Source organism: Numenius arquata, chromosome 9, assembly GCF_964106895.1.
Source record: "Numenius arquata chromosome 9, bNumArq3.hap1.1, whole genome shotgun sequence".
NCBI classification, from domain to species: domain Eukaryota; kingdom Metazoa; phylum Chordata; class Aves; order Charadriiformes; family Scolopacidae; genus Numenius; species Numenius arquata.
Window position 1 is genome coordinate 4194850 of NC_133584.1, and position 27938 is coordinate 4222787.

Below are 27938 nucleotides of genomic sequence, written 5' to 3' on the forward strand. Positions count from 1 at the left end.
TTAGGCAATACATAGAGATTCAATTGGTTTTGACTGCAAGTGAACTTGAAATAGAAGCTAAACACAAATAAGGTGACCAGAGGAATAATGATACGATGACATCAGCCTAAGTGTCCTGGTTTGAGGTAAAACAGACCCAAGAGAACCCCAACAATAAGTTCGCATGGAGTTTACCAGGTTGAAGATGCCCTTCTAAAAATAATAAAAAAACCCCAAAGAACTGTTGTCAATTTTTTAGCATAGTATTTATTGAATAATTTATCTCCTAGAGTCACTTTATTACGTGTCAGTGCATGTTTAGCTCAGATGTTTATTTTGAACGAGTAAGTAGAAAAAATGCCATGGATACATATATCCAGGGAAAGAGGGGAGAATGGCAAATATATTAAGGAAAAAAAGTTTTAGTTCTGATAGCTTCAGGCCTACCAAGCTGTGTACCTTATTAGAAATAGCTATACAGCTAATCAGAGGACAGTTGCAGGCTGGAGCCCGACACAATGCTTTTTATACAAAAAGACAAAGTGGACTCTCAGAAAAGCTTGTTTAGCAAAGCCATAAGCAGAGTTATTTTAAACAGTTTATTTACATTGTTTGGATTGGCAAAAAGAGATATAAAAAACAGTCAAGTCCAACACATTCAGAAGCATCACTAATTACATATGGACATAAGACAAGATACTGGTGGTTAAAAAGAAACCAGAAGATGAGGATTCCTGCTAATACAGACAGACGGTTAAACCGTTAATTAAATGCATAAATATACATATTTAGATAGTTCCTGAGATAGGATTGCATCATATTAACTGTTCAGAGAAGATGAAAGAAGTGAATGTACAGTTTTGAAGGAAGACACAAACACGTGAGAAAGCCAGGGAAAAGCCTTAGGAGTATTACACCTGAAACTTGACACACCAAAATCGGGCCTTCTAGTTACTATGTCACACCAATAATCCCACACATTAAGTAACAACTCGTCAACCAAGTCTGTGGAAGGTGTGGGGTTTGGGAGAGTTTAATAGCCCTACTAAAAGGTAATGTAATTATTTTCCTCAGACTTCCACTTCAAAGAAATTTCAAGAATTCAACTGATTATTTTTGGTGGTCAAACCTGGTCATAGCCTTTAACCTTTCTGCTCACATAAACCCACGTAACGTACCACCGTGTTACAGTGAGGCTGCAAAAGACCATGATAATACAAACTCAATGCTTTTTTTTATATAAACAACTACATTTATAAAATATCTGGAACAAGCAGCTGTACAACAGGTTAACTGTCATACTTGTCAGGTCAGGTACTTCATAATCCATCTCCATGCAAGAAATCAACAATTCAGACATTAGAGCATTCTGCCAGTTGATGAAGTATAGGCAAGCACGGGAGTCATCCAAACTAGCGGCAAGTTCTGTGAACATCATCTTCACTTCAAAAATCTGACAGACTAGTTTATTGCCTCAAGGAGACAATTTCCCCGGAAGAAAACACTTCCATTATGTTGGTGAGCAAAACAAATTTGTGCGAGGGAATACTGTGTCTCAAACGAAGACCAAGTTACTTATTCCACTGATTAGCTGATCTGCTTCAATACAACTAAAAAACCCCTTGTGATTAACTTAGTGTTGTCTAACATTTAGCTAATCATTGCTAAGTGCTAATGACTAAGGTACCATTAATGTCAGTAACAGGTCATTTGAAGAGCCAGCTGCTTGTCAGTCACTACAATACAGCATTGTATTTTAATCCTGCTTCATATCAAGTGGGTTGTTGATCGACTTAATGTATGACTCCTCCTTTCAAAGATTGAGGGAAGGCTGACCAAGGAAGGAGAAGGAACACCCTGTTGGGGAAGAAAAAAAAAAGTTATTGATCATTTACTAACCAATGGAAATAGCGCATAGTCATTTCTCAGCCTTGATATATAGGATAAGGACTGTAACAGTACAGAAGATATTTAAGATTGGCAGCTTTTGAAATTAATTGTTTAGCACTTCTAGATTTTGAGCAGCAACAAACAACTAGAATGCACATATTTTTAAAAATGCAGAAGAAAGATTTTCCTTGTTCCCAGCCAAGAACATGTTTTTGAAGAGTAGCTGTTAACTAAGTATTAGAGTACATCTTGTATCACACTCTTTGCAATAATTATCTCCCTCCAAATTGAAGGCAAGATATGACAACCTCTTAGAGAACTAGAGGTCCCCTCAAATTCTACAACTTTCTATATTCTTATTTGGGCTTTGAGTCCTGTATTAGATGCTTTTTGGCTACAGAATGCAATAGGCACCACAGTGATTTGTCAAAGCTTGCTTTGGCTGAGCCTGGATGGGCACAAACCAGGCAAAAAGCTCTTTCAGTGTCAGGAGCACAGGCTGCTTCTGGGACTTAAAATTACAGTGAAACCAGCGCATCAATATGTAGCACTAAAAGTTAACCTCATTGGATCAACTGAGATTTTATATTCTCTTTACATTAGACCTCAAGACACTGTCACAAGCAATCTTCTGTTGCTCTTTATAGCAGAGCCAAGCTTTTCAGCATATAAACAGGTCATGGTAGTTAGGCAGCTGCACCTGCTTCAAGAGTCTTTTAAATAGGAGTATTTTGAGCAGGTAAGGATAGAGCACTTCACTACAAAATCTAATGCCTGTTTATGGCACATGTTCTATTTGCAGTCATAGGCAATATTTGAGAATTAAATCCTAAACTGCTCTTCATATAGCAGCTCTTATTAGATTCTAAGGTATTTTATACAGGATTTTTTTTTCCCCTATTTACAGATAGGGGAACAAACACTTAAAATCACAGGCAAAATTAGTTGCTCAGGACTTCCCTGTGACCAAGTTAAAGTCCTCACAACTCCGGGCAGCAAGCTACACTGCCACTTGGACAACTGAACTGAAACAAGGAGTAATTCAATTGTATAGAAATGAATTAAGAACAAAAACTGAGAAAAATTAAAGTTCAAAGGATGTGTGAAAGAATTAACTTTGCACCCAGAACCAGAAATAGGACTAGACCACATGTGAGTGTTGACTCCAACTCCATGCATTAGAACAAGTCAAAGAAAACCCCAACACCATTTAAAACACTTCGTGGATTATAGGTTTTTATACAGTACAGTATATAGGGGTTTTGTACCGTGCTGTCTTAGTTTAGAGGAATAAAGATTTTTTTTTGCTCACTTCCTGTAAGATGGGCATTAACCGTGAGGATTTGCTGTACAGAACTTTTCAGCGCAACACTGGTTATCGTTATCTCTAGCATCTCCACAAGTAGTAATATCAATAGGCAGAGGACATGATCTGTCCAAGGCATGACCATTTAAGCTTTCCAAGTTGGAAGAGGTTTTTTCTTCTACAGCATTTGGAGGGCCAGGACACAGCACAGGTCGAGGCCTGGAATTTTGAGAGCTCCAATCAACAGAATTGGAGCGATGCACATTAACGTTTTTCACAGATCCATTTAGGCTGCATGTAGAGGATGAACGAGCAATCTACAATTAGGAAGGGGTTCAAGAGTTAGTCCAAACAAGAAAATAGCCAAGCATCCAAGCTTTACTGATATTTTCACTCTATAGTTTTTCTACATCAAAAAAATCCCCACATAGCACAGGCCAGGATTTTACTGAAGTAAAACAACATGTCTGGGTAACAGCTTTGACTCTCTCGATGGACTCAAGAGAGGTTTCCTGCAGCTTTAGTTTCCAACTCTGGAACTTCACTAGTATCCCAGCTTGAGGGGCTGGATTCCAAACCTCTCTCTCTTTCCTATCTCATGTGGGAGAGTAGGGCAATATCTTTATGTCGTACAATTTAATGGACCCTCAAACATACCGGATTGTCTCTATATTAAAAGTACTGACATACCAGGCAGTAGTAGAAAGACACAGGAAATCCTGCTCTTGGCCTTCTGTCCTACAAACTACAGACTTTAAAATAGGTCTTTACTCTAGCATACAGATTTATTCAAACACTAGAATAAAAGCAAAGATGATGAACAAATTCCTCCAAATCTAGTCTGCTTTACTAGACTGCAATAGGCGTTTGACCTAATATAGCAGAAGAAAGCTGCAATAGGTAGCCAGGCATAGCAGAAGATATATTATTTTACCAAGTTTTCTTAAACATTTATAAGGAGATAATTCTCTTGCCTTTTTTAAAGCTCTCAGGCTGCAGCCCCTGTATATCTCTATCCTTCCTTTCCAGTTTGTTTCACATCCATCCTCTTACTACTCTCACTGATGCTTTCACCACACTTTTCAGGGTTGTACATCACATTTTTATATACTGTCCAAAATCAAAAGCATGAACCAACATATGACTGTGTTGGAAGTTTCTCACTCTCAGAAGAGGATACATACTCCATCACTGCCAAAAGGGAGTGGGTTTTTCCCCCACACACACCCTAACCATACAAGGCAACTCCCAGTTTCTAATACATACAGCAGATTTTTCTGCATTTTCAGCAAGCAAACCTTCTCATTAAACAGCTCTTGCTCAGAAAATAACACATCTATGCATGTAGTTAAAAATAAACTTTTCCACTGTGGATCTTGAAATTGTAAAAAGTAAGATCAGCACCAGACATTAAAATAACTGTGATCTTAAAGTTACTTATTCGGCCTGCACAGCCCAATCACTTACCGCTAACGATGACGTACTAGTCAGTCGGCTGCCTATATAACTCTCATTAGCTGAGCTGGGACTTATTCCTTCTGTTGCACTATGCGACATTAAAGCCCTTCGAAGAGCTCTCTTTGGTGTTTTTGAGAAAGAAAACGCTCTTGTAACCTGTAATGTTTGACAAGCAGTTATACACTGACAACAACAAAAAAAAAAATCAGGCTGTAGTAACTACTACAATATAAGCTACCACTCAAATGTTGAATATCTGTAGGACATGTGTCAAATGTGAAAGTGACTGCATCAAAACTAGCCAAACACACACACATCCCCACAAAACGATCTGACTTTTAAGGCTCCCCATTACCCCTGCTCTTCTCACTCTGTCCAAGAATGAAGACAACATGGGAGGGGGAGCAGATAAGCCATACACATAGGAAACCATACCCAGGCACACATCAGCATTCAGCGCTTGCTTCCTTGCTGATTCCATCTATTTTACTACCAGGGCATGCAGACTCTACACCCTTCCTATTTTTGAAGGTACTTGAATTTAGATAATTGTGTGCAGCTTTAAAACTCCATTCATTACGCTAAAAACAGTTACAGCTGAGGGCTGTGGGGTTTTTTGTAATATATTTAAAAGACTTAAAATATTAGACTACAAATGAGTTCCATAACAGACTCAAAAACAACCTTATAATACTTATGACCATAATACTTCAGATTAAGACTATACACAGCTACTCCAAAACTACTCAGTCAAAACCTCAAACACTTCTTTCTTTAAGGAGCTTATACTTAAGAGTTTTAGTTCAGATTAAGTTTTCCCTGTCACTACTGTTAACAGGAATACCAGCACAATTCCCTGACTAAAGCAGGTTTTACTGCAAAGCACTATCTTTGTAGTATCTTACCTTTTTTGATGTTTTCTTTATTGCCCTGGATGCTCTGCTTAAAGTACTGTCCATATCTTTAGTATTTACTTCAACTGAATCAGGATCAGCAGTATAAATGAGATTTTCCTGTAGACAAAAATAGTCTTAATGGTCAACAGACATCACCATTTGTCAAAATATCATTCTCTAGTTTATTAGGTGAGATTTAGAGGTTGTAATTGCCATATTCATATTTAACTCTTAATATACAGTTAAGCAGCTATTTGCTTTTGTATGTTTCATGAAATTAACTGCTGGTGCAATCAGTTTGTTAAACCACTTCATCAGTAGTTTTACATCTGGTTTGATGCAGTTTCAACAAAATAAAGGCAATACTTCTGAAGTATATCTAGGGAGTTTCAAAACATAATACCCCTTTGTTTCACTGACACATCTAACACTCTTCTCAAGTGAAATCAGCTCCAGCTCTATCAGTACGACTAAACCTCTCGGCTTGAGCCCAACAGATGCTTCAACAGAGCCACAAGTTTTGAGTTTGTTTTTTTTTCATGCCTCATTCTTCAACTCTAGCATGTGCAAAGTAATCTCTGACCAGCTTATAAAACATGGAGGGATGCAGACAGGCACACATGGGAGTGGGAAGTTGCTGGGGTGGGTTTTTTGTTGTTGCTATTTTGAGTTTTGATTTGGAGAAGAGGTAGTTTACCTAAAAAAAAAGTTTTGAGAAAAAAAATAAGTAAGGACCCTAGACAGCAAGCTGTATGGCTATGCCCAGTGTCTAACAGACTAGTAATTAAAGCCTTTACTGCCACCATGTGGCAAAGTCAAAGCCATCTCATTCTCACATGATACCACAGAGTTGTTAAAAACCATGGAAAAGGGGAAGTGTGCTTGAATTGAAGCTCAATTTGACATTTAAATCAGCAAGAAAAAAGTATTATGTAGTTGGTACAAAGTAGTAGTTACAGAAAATATAACTAATGGGATTTGACACAGTACATTACAATTCGTCAACACTATGGGAGGTTGTTCAAGACAGGCAGCATGGCTCCACCAAGGTCAAGTCCTGCCTGACCAACCTAGTGGCCTTCTATGATGATACAAAGCTGAGTGGCACAGTTGACATGCCTGAGGGACAGGATGACATCCAGAGGGACCTGGACAAGCTCAGGAAGCAGAGCCATGTGAAGTTCAAAATTCAACAAGGCCAAGTGCGAGGTCCTGCACCTGGGTCAGGGCTACCCTCAGTATCAATACAGGCTGGGGGATGAAGGAATTGAGAGCAGCCCTGCTGAGAAGGACTTGGGGGTATGAGTTGATGAGAAGCTGGACATGAGCTGACACTGTGCACTCACAGCCCAGAAAGCCAACCATATCCTGGGCTGCATCAAAAGCAGCGTGGCCAGCAGGGCAAGGGAAGCGATTCTGTCCCTATACTCTGGTGAGACCCCACCTGGACTACTGCATCCAGCTCTGGGGCTCCCAGCGTAAGAAGCACATGGACCTGTTGGAGTGAGACCAGAGGAGGACACAAAGATGATTCGAGGGCTGGAGCCCCTCTGCTGTGAGGACAGGCTGAGAGAGTTGGGGTTGTTCAGCCTGGAGAAGAGAAGGCTCCCGGGAGACCTTATTGCAGCCTTTCAGTACTTAACAGGGGGACTACAAGAAAGATGGGGAGGGATTCTACAGCAAATGTAGTGACAGGCCAAGGGGTATTGGCTTTAAACTAAAAGTGGGAAGATTTAGACTAGATATAAGGAAGATTTTTTTTTTTTTTTTAACAAGGAGTGTGGTGAAACCCTGGCCCAGGTTGCCCAGAGAGGTGCCCAATCCTTGGAAACCTTCAAGGCTAGCTTGGATGGGGCTCTGAGCAACCTGGTCTGGCGGAAGATGTCCCTGCTCATTGCAGGGAGATTGGACTGGATGGCCTTTAATGGTCCCTTCCAACCCAAACTATAATGATATGATTCTGAATGTCCTGGGGCAAGAGGGAGTGATACATTTATTACACAAAGACTTAATTTCTATTAAAAAACCCAACATTTTTCCATCCCTTTGTGTTATACATAACACTATCAAGAGACTGAAGATAAGCGACAGACAGATTAAAATAAATTAACATTTCTGAATCAGTACTTTTCCTACTCAGTACCTAAAAAGGAATGAAAAGCACAAAGCCAAGTTTCTTATTCATAAGTCCCTACATGACAAGCCAAACAAAACAAAACTAAGATGCTATTTTGATTACTTAACTACCTCTCCTGAAACAAGCAACTCCAACTATTCTATGATTCTAAGCATATCTCTAAAAATTACAGACAACCAAACATTGTACAGTAAGAGTACAATGCAGAACATAAGACATTTCTAGCTTAAACCCAAGTTGTTTGAACTATATGTACTGTACATATTTTCAGCATATTTGGATGACTGATATGCATACGCTCTTACATAATTAACACATTTGCTTAGCCCTTATGTAAATAAAACATTAGCCTCTTGCCCTAATTGGAGAGGATCTACTCTTCAAATTAGTAGTTTTCTGGCTGTGGAAAGCCCACACACTGAACTTCTAGAAGTGTGAGGAGGCCAGTACCTCCTTTATTTCCTTGTTTTCAGGCTGTAGGTTTGCGGCTATAGGAGGAAGATGCTTTGTCTCTTACACTACGGTGCCCAAGCAGATAAACGTGTAGAACAAAGAATTCCACCTAAGAGTTAAATCAGAACATATGATTCATAATGCCAGGACTGTATATTGAAATAAATCCATGAAAGAAGCAAGCTGAAGTCAATTCTGTTTAGACCTGCCCTACTGAAGATCTGCAGTGCAGAGTTTAAATTATTTATAATTAATTTGTGGTGGGGGAAGGGCGTGATTCTTGATTTTTTAAGTACTTATTAGCTTCTGTAGAAGCTAACTTCCAGGCTGTTTCCTTTTCCACCTTTTAACCACTCGCAGACGTGCTAGCACAAATATTTTCTGCTCTACTTCACCTCAAGCATGTCCACTATTAACAAGTTCTTTAGCTTCATGTTCTTCAAGCAAAAAAAAAAAAAGGAAGAAATATTTCCAATCAGCAACATGGTTCCAGAGCACTTACTGCATCTGCTTTACAAATAGTGTTAGCCACGTGCCGACACAACATCTTCAACCAGTCTTCTTTAGGAGGTTCTTCAGTTGTCATCTGGAAGCTGAGGAGCTTATTGTTGAGTTCTGTAGGCGGCCGCACAACTAAGGCAAAAGCTTTACGGCAATCTGCAGTTTATAAAAAGAGGTAAAGGGTTAAGACAAATAATCATTTTTCATGTAATTCATGGGGAACCTTCAAAAGAGTTAACCCTCCATCTGCCAGGAGCTAGAGTTCAAAGAATATGATTTGGTTCAAGGATTTTATCTTTGTTTATACAACAGCTGTTGTATCACTTGCAAGAGCACCAAGTTCTGTCTGCATCCTTCATCAAGGGGCTGCAATCAGCTGTTCATGCAACAATTGTTTATTCACCAAATAATCTGCATCCCATAGTCTGCAGACTTTGATATTTACTGCTATATGCAGTAAAGACTGACATCTCATTCTCTAACTCATGAAGTGTCAGACAGATCATTTCTTTATCCACAGAGAACAAGGAAAACAACATTTACCCTATTTTCTAAAGCAGGAAAAAACAACGAAGATATCAGTACTAAATATGACACGTTAAAATAGTCAAGTTACAATGGTTTTACTGTTTAAAACTTGACAAACATTGCTTATTTCATAGCAGAAAATTAATCCATTGCTGATACTCCTTTAAGGCAGACAGCTGAAGCTTGCTAAGTACAGTTGAGAGAAAGGAAAAACCCATCGCCAATCAGAAAAGCAGCTCTATAAGAGCGCATAAAGGAGAGAGTAGCTGACTTCTAAGATTTGTGTGCTAAAGTTCCTAGCAAATATTAGAAGGTATGCTTACAAATGGCTCCCTTTGCCCAAGTCCCAAAGTAAACTTAAGTGATACACAGTAATTTAAAGAGACTTCTTAAAAAGAAACCCTAAAGTACCTTTTACAAATGCAGGTAGGCATCACCTTTACTATCTATCCTCTTGCCATTTCTATTTCTCATTGGGCTTCTGTGTTCAGGTGCTTCAGAGAATATAAAGCGGAACAAGTACGATGTGTGCACCACCACCTACAGTGAAATATCCAATCTAATTTTCTAGGGTATAGATCTAGACACTAGTCTGACTAGACTCCTAAAGAAGTCACTATCAAGACTGGAACACTGTTGTAGCATGAGTTCTGTTGCTGTAGCAATGCATTACTTCGGTGAAACCCCTGCAGTCTCAGTATGGCAAAGCAGCCAGAGAATTTAAATCATCTGTATCTAAGATGCTAAGCACAGTTCCTCCTGAGCATCACTATCACCAGTTAAATGAAGATCTGGTTTCACAGCAACAGCACTTCTATCTAGGCAGTCTAATGCTCTGGACTGAAGTTTGGGTTTTTGGTTTCATTTTGTAAATCCAGAGCTGTTAAGTGTGCTCCTCCAAGTCACACTGCCATCTGGTTGGCTTATGCTAATGCCATCTAATTCTACTAAATTCAGCATCCTGCAGTGATCCTCGAGAAGCCAGAAGGTGTCAATTCAAGGAATTCTCAAGCTCATACAGAGCTTCAAACAGAAGCTTATACTAAAAATCACATACCCAACATACCATACAACAAATACACCTTAGCCTTCTATCCCACAACAGGTAGACCTTCATCCTTTATGCTCTGAACCACTGTTTTCATTAGCTATCACCACACTTCAAAACATACAGACCTTCTGTCTCCCTGATGTCTAAGACTTTCTTGATCTGGGAAAGAGGCATGAGAACAACATGCTTGAGAGATGCAGGAGGCCTCGTGTGGCCATGAGGACTCTTGAAAGCACCAATGACTTTATGCCGTTTCCTTGCAATCTGCAGTTAAGTAGAAGACAAAGATTAAAGTTAGAAGGTCTATTACCATCGTTTTGTTTCTCTTTTGCCTTCTAGTATACAGGAAGGCACAGAAAGCCTTGCTACAGAAAAATAGAGTATTTTACTCCACCATGTAAATCTTCAAGGAACTCACCTACCTATTCACTGTCTACAATTCAAGTGACTCAGCAATACTTGTTAGTTAGCATCAATACACTTACCTCAAAAATTAAAGATTAAAAAGAAAGTAAATCAAGACCTCAATTATACCTTGCACAACAAGCCCTTGGAAACCTACCACAATGTAATCTTGATTTAAACAGAAAAAACATCTATATGCATAAACCAGCTTAGGTTGTGGCATGTTATGTCCTAGAAATATCACTTGCTGTTGCTTGTGGATGCAGCCATCAAGCGGGTTTTGCAGTGGAGGCTGGTCAGTCAGTTTTTACTTTACACGACCAAAGGTATCTACCATGTTTTCTAAGGAGGTATCTTCAGTTGCTTGTACCTTGTACAAGAGATAAGCCAAGAAGCTTTATTAAGTGTTTTCTTTTTCCTTTCTTTCCTTTACACAAAGCGATTGAAGCCGAGTCAACTTGACTCCCAGGAAAAGTTCGCCACTAGTCACAATAACAGGCTTTTGTCTCTAAGGGATGCTTAAGACAGCACTAATTTTGGATTATTTTAGAGTTAGTCTTCTGTGAAGACAGTGTTCTTTGCTGCAGGCACTAGCAAGTACTTTCTAAGTGTCCTTTACAACCTCAGTTTCTCCACATAAGTCTCCAAAACCCAGTTAGATTACTTTTCCCTCCCAGTTCTTCCTAACATACTGTTAAGTCTAAGGTGTTTACTACATGATTTTTTTTTTTTTATTTTTTGTAGCCTAAGCACAGACAGACCTACCTCAGAGGCTCACTATTTACTCACATTAAATATGACTAAACATTAAGACGACAAACATCCTGCTAACCGAAGCACTTTTTCATCCATTGGTACTACTCAAAGTGCTATTCAGATAAGCATTTATTTCTTAACATATTAAGCTGCTTTTAAATTTTTATCTGGCTGCAAGACATGAAAAGGTACATTAACACCTCTTAACCATCCAGAATTGACTAGTTACTTCTGTTGGCTTATACAATAGCTAATGAAAAACCAACTATTTTGTGTGGAGCTATCAGCTTCCTGTGACTTAGAATTCTGCTTCAAGTTTTTAAGTTTTACTTGTTTATATTCATAAGTAGCATTAAGTCTTTTTATAATTCGGTTCATGAGACGCACTTATAGTCATCTTACCTCTAGGCAATCATTGAACAGAAAGAGCGTGACCTGTTCTCCTCTGTCACAGAGGTCATCGCCAAGCGCTACAGTTTCCAGACGCTGCACTAAGCTTCGGTGAGAGGACAAGAGATTGGCCTAAATGATAGAAGCAAAAAGCTCATTAAGCATTTAGTTCAAGGGCTGGATTACTGCTTGCACTTAACACTGGAAATCTTTTTAAACAGCACCATTGTGTTTTAACCTCACTTACTTTGCCAAAAGGAGCAAACTAGTGCAGAGTCATTTTACAGGTCTGCAGCTTCAGAGAAATTACTTACTGGACATCCATCAACTTCATAGACAACGTCAAAGAACTGCCTTTGTGCCTCTGTTTTCCTTTTGTCTTCATTAATATGTCTGAGGGAAGCATATGATATTTATCTTCAGTGTCAAGCAACAGTAAATAAAAGCACCATATTTAAGACACTAAAATGCACATTCAGAGTTTACACAGCAGTAACATTCAGTTTACACAGCAGCACTGGAAAATACAAAAATCAACCACACTTGCTCACTGAAGTATCCAGATACCTTATGCTAAGCATACAGGAAGCTTCAGACCTAGAACAACGTTCTTGTTATCAGTGGCTGACACACCATTCAGTTAATATATAATTCCACTCCCCTGCCCCACAGGCTTTTCATCCAGAGACCAACCCAATGCAGTTCTTTACAGCCTGCATTTTATCCCCCTAAATCAGGGCTGCAGCTCACCAAAAAGCAAATGCAAGAATAATTACAATTTAAAAGTAGTTGTCAAAAATCAGACAAACATTTACCCAATTAATACAGGAGGTCTCATTGCTGGAGACATACGCTACACTTCAGAAGAGGTGAGACTTACAATCTAAACAGCTTCAGCTTTAAGCTAATTAACTCATGGAACGGTGCCAAGAATAGCTAATACAGGACCAGAAAAGAAACTAATCTTCCACCGATAGCCTGTCCTTTCAGTTGATAGATGCAGAGAAGTAAGATTTAAAGACAAAACACATCCCTTCCATTCTGGAGGGAATAGATAGAAATAAGAACTCGGGAAGTTCAGCTTCGTGCTGAGGCAGGAAATCAGCAGACATTCAGGCAGAAGAGCTAGGTAACAACATCAGAGTCCTTCAAGAGCTCTGGGACAGAATGACAGTGACAACAGTGACAAAAGGGAGAACACATACAATTACGTATACGTAGAGACTAGATGTACAGCAACAACACACTAAGAGCAGTTTAGAACTAACAGAGAGATCTAAATGTACATTCCATAGAATGAACATCGCTTACGTCATCACTTCCTTTAATGATTCAATGGCTCTCTCTAGAGTTATTTTATCTGGGTTCTCTTCTGCTGTATGCTTCTTAATATCTACATTTTAAAAAAAAAAAAAACACACTCATATATTACAAGTGCCTAAAAAGAAATACGAAAAATTCAAGTTTAAACTGTAAGTCAAATAAGGTGACTAAAGAAATTACAGCCATCCTAGAGTCCAAATAGCCTTGATTAGGCTGAGTAGCAATTGTCCATGCATCCCATTAGGGAAAAACCCACTTCCAATACAAAAACCAAATCCTCAAACTGTTCCAAAAAAAATCAACAAGACCACATGCTGGTTTTGTTGAAGTGCAGAGACAAGCATTGAAGTCTTTTTCTAACAAGCAAAGAGCGGTGGCATATTATTTTTATTAATGTAATCATTATTACAGCAAGTGATTGATACCAGGAACACATGAAGCTGTAAACCTTGTGAATATGAATTGCTCTCTAGTTTATGCTGGCTGCATTTGAATCTCGATTATATTTGTATCTGAAGAGACAAACTGTTGTCAGAGCAAACTTTTCCTCTATCTGTATCCTGCAGACAAATATATGAACAACTGAAATTTAGCCGAAAGTATGCTTTTTCCAGTAATTGGTCTTGCTGACTGCCATTAAGCATGATTAACTCCCAGAATCAGGCGTGTTTCGTGAGAAAAGCTGTTGCTAATTATGACAAAAGGAGGTTTTAACACCTTCACAGAAACTAATAAAAAAAACAAAATACATCACTAGATTACCATTTAGTAGCAGAGCAACACTAGGCAGCCTTTGAACAGGACGGATAAGGAGTTCAGCAAGGCTTTGGCGGCCACATTCAGGTTTAGCTTGGTTTATCTGGGAAAAAGGGAGCAAGAAAGTAATTCTTACTTTTTTTTTCCACATACATACACCCCAAAAAAAAATCACAAACTAGGAGAAAAATTGTCTTCCTTGAAACTATCATTGCAGTGTAAGGTTGAGACTCTTTTACCACAGATACTCAGTCATTAACAGATCATGTTAAAACAAACATTTATTCAAATCTGTGCAGTATTTATCATGTGATTTGTGTTCTCAGAATGTTTAAACAGTCCATATTATCAACCCCTTAGTCCTTGTTTCAGATGCTAATGCAGAGCAGGATCGGGGATGGCCTGTTCTCTTATTCACTTCCCCATCTTTAGATATTAGTACTTGGATATAATTCCTGGTACCTCAGAAAACATGAGCTGAAGTCTGTCAGTTTGATTACTCCACTATTTGATAGACACTTGTTGGATATAGAGTTAAAGCTACACTGCACTATCAGTCAACTATATACCTTTATCTGAAAGCTCAAGAGTCTTAAGACTCATCTTCAGATAACTCTTTCTTTGAAGATCACCTTCCTGTTAGGTCTCCACCATTACACTCCTATTCATTAGTCACAAGAACATTGAGAGATTCTACCTCCCTGGAACTTCACAGCTGCCGAAAACAAGTTAAAAGCTATTTCACAAATAGGAGTCTTTTAAACACAGGGAGGGGGACCAATAAAAAGCAGCAGCTCTAGTTATTTTTACTTTCTCCCAAATACATATCTTGTCTTTTCTGTAAATCGGAATGCACTTTTTCCAGCAACAAACACATATAATCAGACATCGTGCTGAGGGACATGGTTTAGTGGTGCTTTTGGCATTGTTAGGTTGATGGTTGGACTCTATGACCTTAAAGGTCCCTTTCAACCTAGAGAATTTTATGATTCTACCCTGAAAGCTGTATACCAGAGGAGGAACTTGGACCTCTTATGAAAGAGTCTTACGAGGAGCTTGAGGGACTGAAGTTCAAGTATTTCCTGTTTCTGTCTCACCAAAAGATGTTCACATTCCTCCAAGCTTCCAAAATTCCACATTTTTATCTACACTATTAAGATGTTTACTTAGTAATGCTCTCCATACTGTACTCAAAAGATTTAGTTCTGCAGACACTTACCTTTAGGAAGGCGTGAAACCTTGGCTTCTGTTTTTCACACCTAGTAATAGTTTCCTTGCTCATTTCGAAGAAATTCACAAATGGAGGGTATGTTTTCAACAAGTCTTTTGACTGAAAGAAACAACTGTTACAGCTCTGCTTTATATATTATGCAGCATTGTACATATGTTCATATGCCCTGAGCCATACAAAGCTGCTCAAAGGCACATTTCAATAAAGAATAATAAGAAATGTGTTGTAAACCCATGTGTGTTCACAGAACAAGTTGACATTTTTGCATGCCAGATGCCCAAGATTCAGTGCTGCTGATTAAATGCAGACCGCTCTCAGAAACATCAAGTACACATGTGACAAGCTTAAAAGCTGCTGAGAAGTTCGAGTGGAAGGCAGATTCCCACCAAGAAACACAACTTGGGGGAGAATTCTGGAAATCTCAGGCAGGTATTTTCTCCAGTTACTGAAATTGCTATTAAAAGGCATTAAACCACTAGAAGCAACACCTTAGACTGAAAGCTTCTGAACGCCAAGCACTATTTGCCTCAAAACGATCAGGTCAGCTAAAGCACAAAATTACTAGCAGACTACTTATGTCAAAATGCACTGCAGTCCCAGAGGTAGCTTTCCCGTTCTGCACATTCCGTATTTGGGAAAACAAGGAGTCCTTATTCACTTATACGTTTCAAGTTTTGAAGCAAGAACACTAGAAGTTTCCGTGAAAAGTTATTTTCCCAGTTATTTACTATTGATCAGAAGCAGCAGATAACTAAGGTTAGAAGAAGAGCCCCTTTTAATGTCAGAGTAAAAAGCATGTCTGCAGTCTTGCAAATTACAGTTCTCAAACCATACCCGAGCTTTACTCCCTCATATAAGTGGACAGACACAAACTTGACGTGGATTACCTATACCACGTATATTATCCAACTCAACTGAAAACTTTAGACAGAAAATACTATGATACAAGCTAGTGTTCCTCTCGCTCAGTAGTGCTTTGCTTGTGTTTGCTCCTTGCCTTGTAAGGCAAGATAACAGCTCAAATGCATAAAAAAAGAAACAGAAACTTACATATTTAAGAATGATATCACCAATGCTTTTGCTTTCAGTCCAATTCATCATAAGATCTTCCAGATCTTCCTAGAACACACACAGAGATGGGGGGGAAGAAAACAAGATAAGAGTGAACTGCATAAGCTGTAAGATGGGATCAGTGCTCTGCCAAACACATATAATTAAGTGAATGTTTCCATGCTGATAAAACAGGCAATCCTAAAAGCTGTGCAATTTCACTTTAAGCCTCTTCATGCTACTGAGAGCTGAAAGGAAGAGACCTCTGGCTTATGGAATATATAGGTTTTGAATCAATGCAGAGTATCAGCACTACCCAACTCTGCAACAAGGTAATAGCGCTGTGTCCAACACACCACAGAACATATCCCAAATGATCACGAAAGAAGTACACACACAGAAGAACAGAAGACAGTTCAACCAACTCTAATTAAGAGCACACAACTAATATAGGACTTTTAAGTCCATTATACAGGATTGAAATAGAACTGGCATAGATTTCCCTCGCTTGCTGCACCAGGGTGTCAAGGAAAGTGAGACCGAGCTGTTAAGCCTGTATCAGCTTGACAAGGATCAAGCTTATTCATTGCAGCTGATAACAGGGACAGGAGGACACAGCTGAAGGTTCAGGATTCACCTCAAGTGGAAAGGACTCACCATTAATACTAATTTGTTGCTGCCATTTCTATTATCTCTATTACACCAAAGATGAAGGAAAACACAACACTGCATCTAAGCAACTTTGTCTACACACGAACACACCTGCTCTACTTTCATCTCAGTGGGCACATATCAATACCTATTGTTATTAGCTAGATTGGATCCCAACAGTTAAAAAAACAAGCCCTAAAACACAACAAAACCACCAAACCACTGAGTTACAGGCAGTCCGCAAGTCCCTCTATTTTAAAAGCCTACTGTGAAACACAGACAAGTACAAGTGCAGGAGTTTTTTTGTTGGGTTTTTCTGTTTGTTTTAATTCCGTAGCTTTACCTATCCTTCCAAGACTCCTTGCTTAATGCTTTAATAGAAACATGGATGTTATAAGCACTTGTGAGATGACCATTTGATACCACTGGCCCTTTTGACCGGTTTTGTATCAGTTACAGAAAACCTCCTACAAGAAGAGGTACTAAAACAGGAAGAGGAGAAGTCAGCTCACAAATGGCAATATAAGTTACATGCACAATAACAATACTTCAGATATTTATAAATCAGTGTTAAATCTTAACTAGTACTTTGTATTTGCACATAATTCCACAGATTGAACAGTATGTAACAGAACCAGGATGAATCTACACCCGTCCAGCAGATACAACTTAAAACATGCAGAAAAGGACTCAAAGTCTGTATCAAAGCCTCCCCTGCAGGGGAGAAGTCGCAGCTTGCCTTGATTTTAGTGTGCACATCAAGAATATCCGGAATGCTGCCAAATATAGTCTTAATTTCTTCCTGTGCAAGAATCGGTCCTCCAAGTTGTCCTTCCTTCTCCAACGGAACTTGAAATAACTGGCAAATTAAACAAAAAAGTTAATGCCCTTTCATTCTTCAAATATTATGTCAGAAATAGTCATAAATAAAAGCAACAGTTTTTCCTTCCAGATCATACTTTCCCGCAGCCACAATCTTGAAACATTCTGTTCCCATTTAGCAGAAGTGGATTATGGAGGAGTGGTTTTCAGATACAAACAGTTCGATATGTTCATACCACATAACCCCCTTTCACCTACTTTTCTACTCACACACGCCATAGCTCATTAAGTAGATAATCAGATACCACGGAAATAAAATTTCTAGAAATTAAGCTCTTCCTGTAAGCTGTTTGCTACTCTGCTCTTCTTGGAATAATTAAATAAAAAAATTCCCCTGCCATCTCTCTCTATTCACTAACATCTTAAAAATCTGAGTCATGAAGATCATGTTTTCCTGAAGCTTAGAATTTCCATACAAACTGCAATCCCACTGCAGATCCCAGATTCGAAATTGTATTTTCCAGCTTTTATTATTACTGAATATTTCTACATGCCAGTAAAATGACATGAGACTGTTTACATTGCCACCTTTTTAAGAACCTTTGATGCACCCAAGCCCTCAAAAGCCTGCAGATCACAGGTTGAAAGCAATTATTGATGTAAACACTAGATGTCTTATTACAATTGACCTGTACTTGCTTTAGAACCAGCTTACCTGAATAATTGTTGTCAGTATGTCAACATAGTTGCTTTCTGTCTGATACAACTCCTTTGCCACCTGCCATCTTGCAGACTGCTTTACCGGAAGAGGAGTTGAGTTTTTGGAAGGCCTCGCACAGGATTTTGGTGTTTCTGATGAAGAGATATTCCCAAAAGAAAATAAGAGCTCTATTACAATAGAGTCCCTAAAAAAGCTCACCAAAGCAGAAAAACACCTTCACAATTTTCAAGGGAAGATAGCTTTATTATTTATTTTTTTTAAGGGTATTAGGTAGGTTTTTCTATAGAGCTCTTTCTAGAAAATGGCTTTTTTATTACAGCCTAATTATAGAACAATAACAGTAATATGTTATTCCCCAAAATTAGTCTGAAACTAATAAGCCATTTATGGGCAGGTCAATGACTTAACCCTATTATGTTTAGTAGAAACTGAGGATTAGGTGCTGAACATTAGTTATACATACACTATGTACAAAATTACTCTTTACTTTCTCTTTGCCACATAAACAATCATCTCTCAGCTGCCTGCCATCCTTGCATTAGGTATGTTGCTCAAAACCATATATTAAAATCCATCCTTATATGCAACACTTGTATTTCATCCTATTGGGGGAGGCAGGGAAGAGAAGGAGGAGAAAAAAAAAAAGACAAGAAGGTTCATTGCTCTTAAAGCTAAAGCCAACGTAGACCTGGAGCAGTCCATTAGTTTTAAGTACTCGTGCATGTATTGGACAGCAGAGATCAGTGCTCCCTCACTCTGATGCCAACGTTCAAAATAGCACTTTTTCTGAAATTATCTGATGTATTAGAAGAAACTTCCAAACCAGGGGTTATAAGAGCATTAGCATGCTCTAAGAAAGCTGGTCTTTGGGAGTAAGCTGATCTGTCCTGTATTCCTTCCGAATTATCCCTTACAGGTTGTGCCTCACTAAGATTACTTAGTGATCTTACATACATACAGGAACATTTTTAACACAGTACTGACTCCAAATACCTTCTCTATATGATGAAACAAGGACTTTTTATTTTTTAAACTCTCAGGTATTAACTTTTGATCAATCCACAATTTTGCAGTTCCCTCTCTTCCATAAGAGCCATGGACAGAGACATTAAAAGCTCTTTGCCCATTAACCGATCAAAACCAGATGGTGATTTATATTCTTGGGACATTTGACATGTCAGTTTGCTGCCACAAATAGTGTTACCTCAACAGAACTTTTCGAAGGCTTAAGAGGAGTGGGCTTTGCAGGGATTTTCCCATTAATTCCTCTAGCAAAGAATCTTTGTCCTCCTTTCTCCAAGTAACCTACTAAAGAGGTTTTTAGATTATTTACTGTTAACTGTGTTGCTTATTTGTGTAGATTTTCAGCAGAGTATTTGAAGCATTTTGGAGTAACACTGAACTGTACTTTATATTTATGAACTCCATCTCTTTTCCTTGTTTTCCTTCAGGTAGGAACATGCTCACTGTGATAACAAGAGGCAGCCTGGCCTCTGTCTATGTCTGAGCTCTTCAATTCTGCTTTCACTGAATTTCACTGAATTTTTAGAGTTGGAAGGGACCATAAAGATCATCTAGTCCAGCTCCTCTGCCGAAGCAGGATTGCCCAGAGCATGTCAGAGCATGTTACCCAGGACTGCATCCAGGCAGGTCTTGAAAATCTCCAAAGAAGGGGACTCCACACCCTCCCTGGGCAGCCTGTTCCAGGGCTCTGTCACCCTCACTGTGAAGAAGTTTTTTCTGCACACTTTAAAAAGGATAAAGCCTGGAATTAGTTAAGAAACCTGTAACAAGACCTGTAAGACTTCCCTACCACTATCGTTAGTATGCACAGAGCTCTCAAACATTGCAAGTGTGTCTGAAGGAAGGTTTTTAGCTCTACCTCCGTTGGTAGCATTCGACTCTGGAGTGTTAGAAATATCCAGCAAGGACCCAATAGAAAGCGAATGTTCAGCTGACGGGCGTTTCCGAGGGGGGAACGGCGACATGTCCGTTTCTCGGGTCAGCTGTGCCAGTGTCTCTTTCAACCGACGTCTTTTGCGATTGCTGTTTGGAGTACTCAGAGAAAGCAGCGATACAGACTTCTTGAGGCCAGGACTCTCTGACTGTAGTAAAAGAAAATTTACTTTAGTGGTTTTACCTGCTGTGTCCACATCAACTCACTGCAAAAGTAAGTTAATTGTGGAGATCGGCATACTACGCAACTCTTATTAGGGAAGCCAAGGGAAAAACAGGCAAAGCCCTTTTTTTTTTTAAATTAAAAAAAATAAACCACACTAGTTTCTTGTTCAAGTAAAAATAAGTTCAACCTTTGGGAAACAGCAGAGAAAGTTTTCTCCAAATTAGTATTCTATGAATGAAATCTATAAGGGATTATCTGGAACTTCAATGCTGCTTTAAAACATTGATCTCTGGCCCCATGCATACCATTGTGCATGCTAATTTTACCACCAAATACATGCTGTGTATTATGTGAGAGTTGGACATACCTTCTCAAATAAATACATGGACTCTCCAGCTCTGGCATCCATTTGAATGCTTCCCCAGAACCACTAAAAGGAAAAAGAAAACACACATTAAAAACACGTTAGGGGGCTTCATCCGAAGCTAAAAATACTCCAAATCTAATATATGTATATTAGTAAGGCAGTTCGCATACTAAATGCGAGCATGTGGCTTATTCTGAGAAAAAGAATAAATAAAAATTTGTTTCTCATACAGAATATTACACAGCAATAGTCTTTCACGAATTTGTCAGCACTAACCTCTTGCTTTACAACATAAAGCTTTTTTAAGGGTTCAAATGGGAGATCTTTTACTGTACTTTCTTCAACCACTAAGTGCGTACACCTTTCATCACCAACTGGTAAATAATGTCCTCCTAGATTAAAAAAAAAGGCAAATTAGCAAGGCTGAAGAATATTGTTGTTAGAAATTAATAGCATACTTGATAGTTCTGTGGAACCTGTCATTAACGAGAAATGAACTCTTGAGTGAGCCAATTAGTTATTGGGTTTACATAACACCCTGATATTATCAGCAGCAAAGAGCTTTTAGGAAACAGCATGTAGCACGCAGTAGCATGTACACGTTGAAAAACCAGGAGTATATAGAGTTCAGAGGGCATTTAAATCTGTCTGACAATAAATGCAATACTGTTTTGGAAAGCTTTTCTTGTTTCTTGGAAGAGCAAGCCAGGAACACTCAGCCTGAAGACATTCACAAGCTACAACCTGGGCATGTCACAATCTTGTAAGTAGCTTTAGGTAAACAGGTCCCCGGGGCCAGCAAACCCAGCCAACCTGCATCTCTTTTGAAGAAGCCTGTTACAAGCGTGCTCCAGTCCCACTTCCATAGTTCTGTTACATGCAACTCTGGCAATAAAAGGCTGGAGACTTGTGTGTTATCTGCTACAACGTTACTGTCAATGTTATTATTAATTTTGTACTATACCACCAAAAAATGGCACGCTTCCAATTAAGTGTCATACTGGTGATGATTCATAAAAAAAGTTAGAAACATTGTAGATGCTTCCTGTGAATTATGTAAAGATGCATACCACAAAACTGATTATGAGAACTGAAGCAGACTATACGTATCACGTACCAAGTTTCCCCGGTTATCTTCAAGCACCCTACAATTAATTATTTTTAAATAGTCTAGTTTCTATCAGCCTAGGAAGCTTGAAGTCTTCACCAGCTACCAGAACTTTGGCATACACCGACATCTAAAAATCAATTTTTAGCTCTTCGAGTTGAAGAGCCTTTATTAATGCTTCAGGATTCACAGATCAGCATTTCAGCTTCAGTGAAGTATTTATCAGCCATAAACCCCATTCTTTCTACCGGTCAACAATAAACAATAACCTTGCATTTCTGTCATTTCTTCCATGTTAGCTTTCTCATCATCAGAGAATCCAAGGAAACTTAACATGCAATCCTGGAAGGGAGGAACCTTGAATTGATTTCTGAAGTCATCATCAGCTGCACAGAAGTCACTGGGAAAAGAAGAAAAGATAAACAAAAAGGTTACTAAATCAGTGCTACATCATTATTTAAACAGTAGCTCACAATGCTACAGGTGAACAGGGTGCAAGGTAAAGGCTGAAGGAGAACAGACACCTACATTTCATCCCTTTTCTCCCAAGCCTTATAAATCCACTCAGCTTTCACGATGGGAGTGCCAAGACTTACAGCAATCTGCAAAACAGGAAAAGCATCGGTTGTACAAAGTATTTCCGTTTAAGTCTTTCCCATTCCAAGAAAAATTCATAACCTTGCTTTTACTTTTCAAGACAGATACTGCAAAAAGTGAAGATATTCCTTCAAGAATCATGCCCAGCTGTAACTCCCAAGATCCACGATGTATTAATTTTTCAGCCACTAGGAGATCAGATCAATAGCTATTTTGACACTTACTCAGAAGCGCACCCGTTTGTTAGTCTGATACCCTTTATCACTCACAAAAAAGACAAAACCAAATCTATTTCAGTGGAATACAGGATCTTTTTTCTGCTGTTGATACTTTGTATCAAGACAAACATCCCAGCTTGCTTTTACTAAAGAGAAGGAAACTATTCCAAAGATAATTTCCATGACTGCTTGAAAGATAGTCTAAATTTTTCCTACATTTTTCCTTTGAGTTGGCAGAAAGAAGTGTTTAAAGGGAAGGGAAGACCTACTTTCCAACTAACTGGAACATTAGAAAGACAGATAAGGAAAAAAGCAACAGCCTACTAAATTTAAACAAGGGAGTCTCAAGGGACATAAGTATTGCTGTGTCATATTCCATGGTACAAAAATCTATAAGCTTGTATTTACTTTTCAGCTGGACATACATGTCCTGAAGGATTCCCTTTTCATGTTGCCAGAAAAAAAAACCAAAACATACCACACATTTACACATAAAAGACTTGAGTAGTTATACATAACAAGTTAAAAATAATTTCTAAAAGACAACGCACACAAATTGAGTACTGAAGTTTTTTGCAAGTTACCTTGAAGTTTATTGTTTGGACAGACAAACAAAGCAGGCATGTGGATATATCAACTAGTGTTTATCAATGTCTTAAGTACTGATAACATCAGTAGGTAAGAACTTAAACATTTTGTTTCTTATTATTTACTATACTTGTCTATTTCAAAGCCTCTGCATTCCAGCAATTTATATTATTTAGATCTCTAACAGAGGCAAAAGCATGTCAAAGCTCAACACCAGACGGAGATGAACTCGCCATTACAAGTCATTGTTGTTAGTACAGGAAAAAGAAGAGCAACTTATGAGCTGAAGTATAATTTATAGATTTAGTCTACAAGAACCAATTTCTGAAAGTTTCCATGAAGTACCAACTCAAGTTTACATACTCTGAATTTGTCTCCATGTGTTGAGTTAGCCACCAGGTGTGTAACTTTGGAGCTAAAGTCCCTTCGAATAATTCCACCCATATGATGAACCAAGGTCACTAGCTTAACCTGAAAAATAGAGACGACAGAAGTTTTCAGTATATCTTTTGAAGTGTACAGTGCAGAGTGAGAATGGTACAAAAATAGTACACAAAGCAAGCTAACAGAGGTTACATTAGTCTAGAATAGAAATGGTCCAATTTGTTCTTAAAACAACTTGTTCACATCTACAGGAGAAAAGGTAACAGCTATCAGCTGTTCAGCTTATCACAAGAGCTATTAACTTTTTTTTTTTAAACATTTAATACATCCCTGTTGTGTAGCTTGAGGAAGACTACCCAAGCCACCAGAACCCCTGTGATCACCATACATAATGCCTTCACCTTTTCATGCAGAATAGATTTGAAGCATGTTATCCTCATTGGTTTAGTCCATTTAATTAAAATTGTAATTCGCTTAGTTTGAATCTAGCGGATCAAATGTAACTATCCCTAACGCTGGGCAAAAGCGTTTGTTTTGGGGTTTGTCCCCTCCCTGAAGATGTGGGGCCATATTGTCAATTCCCAAGTATCCAATAGGGAAATTAGGTGCCAGCCGCATCACTGAAATGGAAAAGTGCTAGAGTATCAAACTACTTCATATCTAGGTATGTCAAGACTGAAGTCCTGATAGCAGGATAGCATGGCAGCAAGATAACTCTGCTGCAAATGCTCTGAACAGGACTACAAAGCTTCACTTTACCACATTACATACAAATAAGAGGACACTATTAGGTAAACATCATCTTACCTGAAGCCTAAGTCTACAAATCTTTAAACCCTACTGAATTAGAGCTGTTTAATGTCATTCACATAAAAGCGACCAAAAATGGCATCACAGGACTTGCACAAGGAAACCGTTTTTTCCCCATCCTCAAATACCACTGCCTCTGGACATGCAGCAAAACAGAAGAACACCACAAAGCAATTCATTCCCCCCGTACAAGCTCGAGTTATGGTTAAACCCCACAGGTGATAGAACAGAAAAGTATTTTGAAAAGAAACTTAACATAGCTTTACCCATCCAAAGGAAAAAAAGTCTTACTAATTCATCTTTCTTTCTGAATCCTGTGAAGCAGAGTACCAAGTTCAACATACTTGCACAGTACAGTGGACGACAGGAGAAAGGTAAAGGCTGAAAGTGAGAACAAACTTATTAGTCAAAAACATACTATTTCCATTAAAGTTTTAACATTACATACAACATAACAGTACTACTGGTCCTAGTATTAAAATGCACATACCTCTCCTTTTTGTGCACAGTGCAGTACTACTGGAGGTCCGACAACACGGCAATCTGCTTTGCAGAGGTTGTTAAAGATAGAATCTTCGAAGTCTGACACAACGAAGACAGTCTCAAATTCTGGGGAATCAGAATCTCCAAGCTCTTCTATCGTCTCTGTCTTTATGTAGGGCACTTTAATTTCCTTGATTTATGGGGATGAAGGGGGAAAACGTTATTCAGGCAACATGGTTACACCAGTATCAAAATTCAACTGATTCTTATTTTAGACCATTAGAAAAGCGTATGATTCAGATTTCAACAGAGAGACTCTTAGAAGGATTGGTGAAAGCTGAATGAGATACTATTCTCTAGCATAAGAATAGCTATGAACTGCACCTATTAAAAAAATACCTTAAAACAATTCCTGCTTCTGAAGAATAAGAATTCTAATTACTAGTTTACATATCAGTTCACACTGATAATATAACACTGGAAATATCAGATAGGAAAAAATAACCAACTAAAAACAAAAGACAAATGAAATTTCAGACTGCCAGAACAGCTTAAGGTACTTCTGGATGCTTCTAAAAAGTAGCATCCAGCTTCCAACAGCAAACTCCGTGCTGCATAAGGTCTAAAGAATTTAGACAATTAAGTTCATTGCTGATATTTTTAAGGGGTCTAAAAGTTTGGGCTGTTCCAATTTCAATCACTAGTTCCAAATTTTATTTCCTAGGTTTTTCATGTCAAGAAGTGGAAAACCACTTCTTACACTTAAGTTTAAAAGCAGCTTTCAATTGAAATAAGTGAATTAACCAATTATGAAGTCAGTTCATAGCAAAAACTTATGTGTTGACTGAATATAAGCATGCAGTCGAATGTCTCCATTGATGTTTCTATCCCCTTGTTAGAAAACAGCACTAATTAAGAGTTGCAGATATTATTTCTGTATTTGAGAAAATGTTTGTAGAAAGAGTGCCCATTTTGACAAGTTCTGAGTGACACCATCAGAAACATTAGTATATATTGTGACCATTATGCCCAATTAACCTAAATTAAAGGGCGTGCACATTTCAGTCCCAGTGAAGTACAACATGCTGCATGCAATCACATGTGCCTAATTGCATGACATACCATAAGAATAACACTTTTTATTAGTTTTTCTTCTGATTTACCAGGACTAGTTTCTTTTATCTTTATAACTGGTACTTCCATTATCTTAATGGTCTGTGGAAGAGGAGAACTTTTAGTACAAAACCAAACTGGTTACTCAAAGTCTACAAGCATTCCATCTCATTCCAGTGACATACCTCCAAGGCTTTCAGAAGCTCCTCACGTTTCCCTGCTTCCTGAACCAAAACCACTCGTGTTTCTATTTGAGGCATTTCCTCTATAGAGAAACAAGGATAATATTCATATTTTAATAGAAAAATCCATGTTTGGTCTAAAACAAGCAATAACATATAGAAGAATATAGGCAGACCACATCGTTCCTGATTAACAATGTGTCTTGAAAGAAGTCTGAAGTTGCCTCAAGAAGGCTGTCCTTTAATTAAGGCATACCTAATTGACCATAAAGCCTAAACTTTCTAATACATGGTGAAACAAAATCCTGCAATTCATGACCAGTTACGTTATAGTCAAAGCAAGAACATGCAAGAAGAGTCAGAGGGTAAGAAAGAAAACCAACGAAATATTGACTTAATGCTTCTAGCAGAATTAGATACCAAAACTTGCAGGAAAACAGACAGCTGATATCTTTTCTAGCTTCTCTGTTCCTGGCTGACAAGGTTCATTGCTCCCTAGTAGCTGCTCAGTTTCACCAAGGAATATTGGAACTGAAGTTAGATATCTTTTTCTTTTTCTCCATGTATTAATAAGCTTTCAAAATACTAGGAGGAAGGGACAGTTGTTGGCTCCATGTCATTTGCACCAAAAGACTGCCACTCGATTTTGGCTACTACATTACAGGAAAGCAAAAATACCTTTTTTGTTGTTTTTTTCATTTCAATATTTGTTCTTGAATTAACTTCAAGCTCAAAACTATTTATCTAAGGACTACCTGTAATCCTATACATCAGAGCAGCGGTAGTAGTTTCCAAACACTGGTGTTAAAATATCACCTGGAATGATTTATTCCACAGAAGAGGCATCAAATGGAACTAACAGCTTTCTACACATCAGCCAGAAAAACTGTTTGATTTCATGGCTGTAACCCCAAATTTTTTATAACAACGCAAATTAAAAGTTAAGACAATCCCTTTGTTGGTGAAAGAATACCAAATCAACACACTTTTGGCTAGCCCACATAAAATTCTTTAGTTCAGCAAAGCACTTTTGGTTTTTCAAAACTACTAAATACCTACAAAGTAATTAGTCATTACAAAAACATAGTGGTCTTAAAATAAGCTTCTCCTGTTACCTTCAACATCCAAAGCAGATCCAGGAAGTACATTGTCTTTGGAGGTTCCTATAATTTTTGAATCAAGAACAGAAGAATCAGCCAAGAGGCTCCTCCCGGTTTCAGACACCAGCATACTGTTGTCAGCCATGATTATGTCGTTTCTTTCTTCAACAGCTAGAAGATAGATATGCTACATTAAGTCACAGTTGCAAAAAGCTCATTAATAAGAGTTCTATGACTAAGGCAGTCAGAATTAACTTCAGACTTCTGAAAACAAAACATTCAGACTCTTATTAAAATCCCACTCGCACTGATAGAGTAGTTCTGAAAGAGTAGAGTCACACAATTGGTAGAAAGAACAACAAAGCTATAACACAAATGGTTCTGAGCAGGCTGCTTGCCACGGAAATAACTCATTTGCACAGAAAGCTGCAGCAGAGAAGGTACTCCAACAAACTAAAAGCACTTATTTCCTTCAGTGATAAACTACGATAAGCTAGATTTGAGATCCAGGTTAGCATTGTCAAAGTGAAGCATTAGCAAAAGAATCAGGGTACACAAAGCA

General features: G+C 38.3%; 1 protein-coding gene across 3 annotated transcripts; it reads right to left on the reverse strand.

The window, feature by feature from the left end:
- Window positions 1-571: 571 nt before the first annotated feature.
- ECT2 (epithelial cell transforming 2) lies at window positions 572-27521 on the reverse strand. Of its 3 annotated transcripts, XM_074153014.1 has the most exons (24): window positions 27392-27521; window positions 26280-26359; window positions 26104-26196; window positions 24989-25171; window positions 24790-24879; window positions 23668-23775; window positions 22430-22503; window positions 22171-22301; window positions 21070-21185; window positions 20794-20856; window positions 20187-20409; window positions 18299-18435; window positions 17501-17620; window positions 16111-16179; window positions 15049-15159; window positions 13836-13932; window positions 13062-13143; window positions 12065-12143; window positions 11763-11882; window positions 10325-10463; window positions 8622-8776; window positions 5539-5646; window positions 4643-4789; window positions 572-1836 (listed from the first exon to the last, which is right to left on the reverse strand). In XM_074153014.1, the coding sequence occupies exons 1-24, from the start codon at window positions 27519-27521 to the stop codon at window positions 1747-1749; spliced, it is 2745 nt and encodes a 914-aa protein (XP_074009115.1). In that variant the 3' UTR covers window positions 572-1746. The 3 variants fall into 3 exon arrangements, with proteins under 3 accessions (XP_074009115.1, XP_074009116.1, XP_074009117.1); XM_074153015.1 differs by lacking the exon at window positions 26104-26196; XM_074153016.1 differs by lacking the exon at window positions 26104-26196 and having other exon boundaries at window positions 1747-1836; window positions 20268-20409.
- Between the last annotated feature and the right edge of the window lie 417 nt (window positions 27522-27938).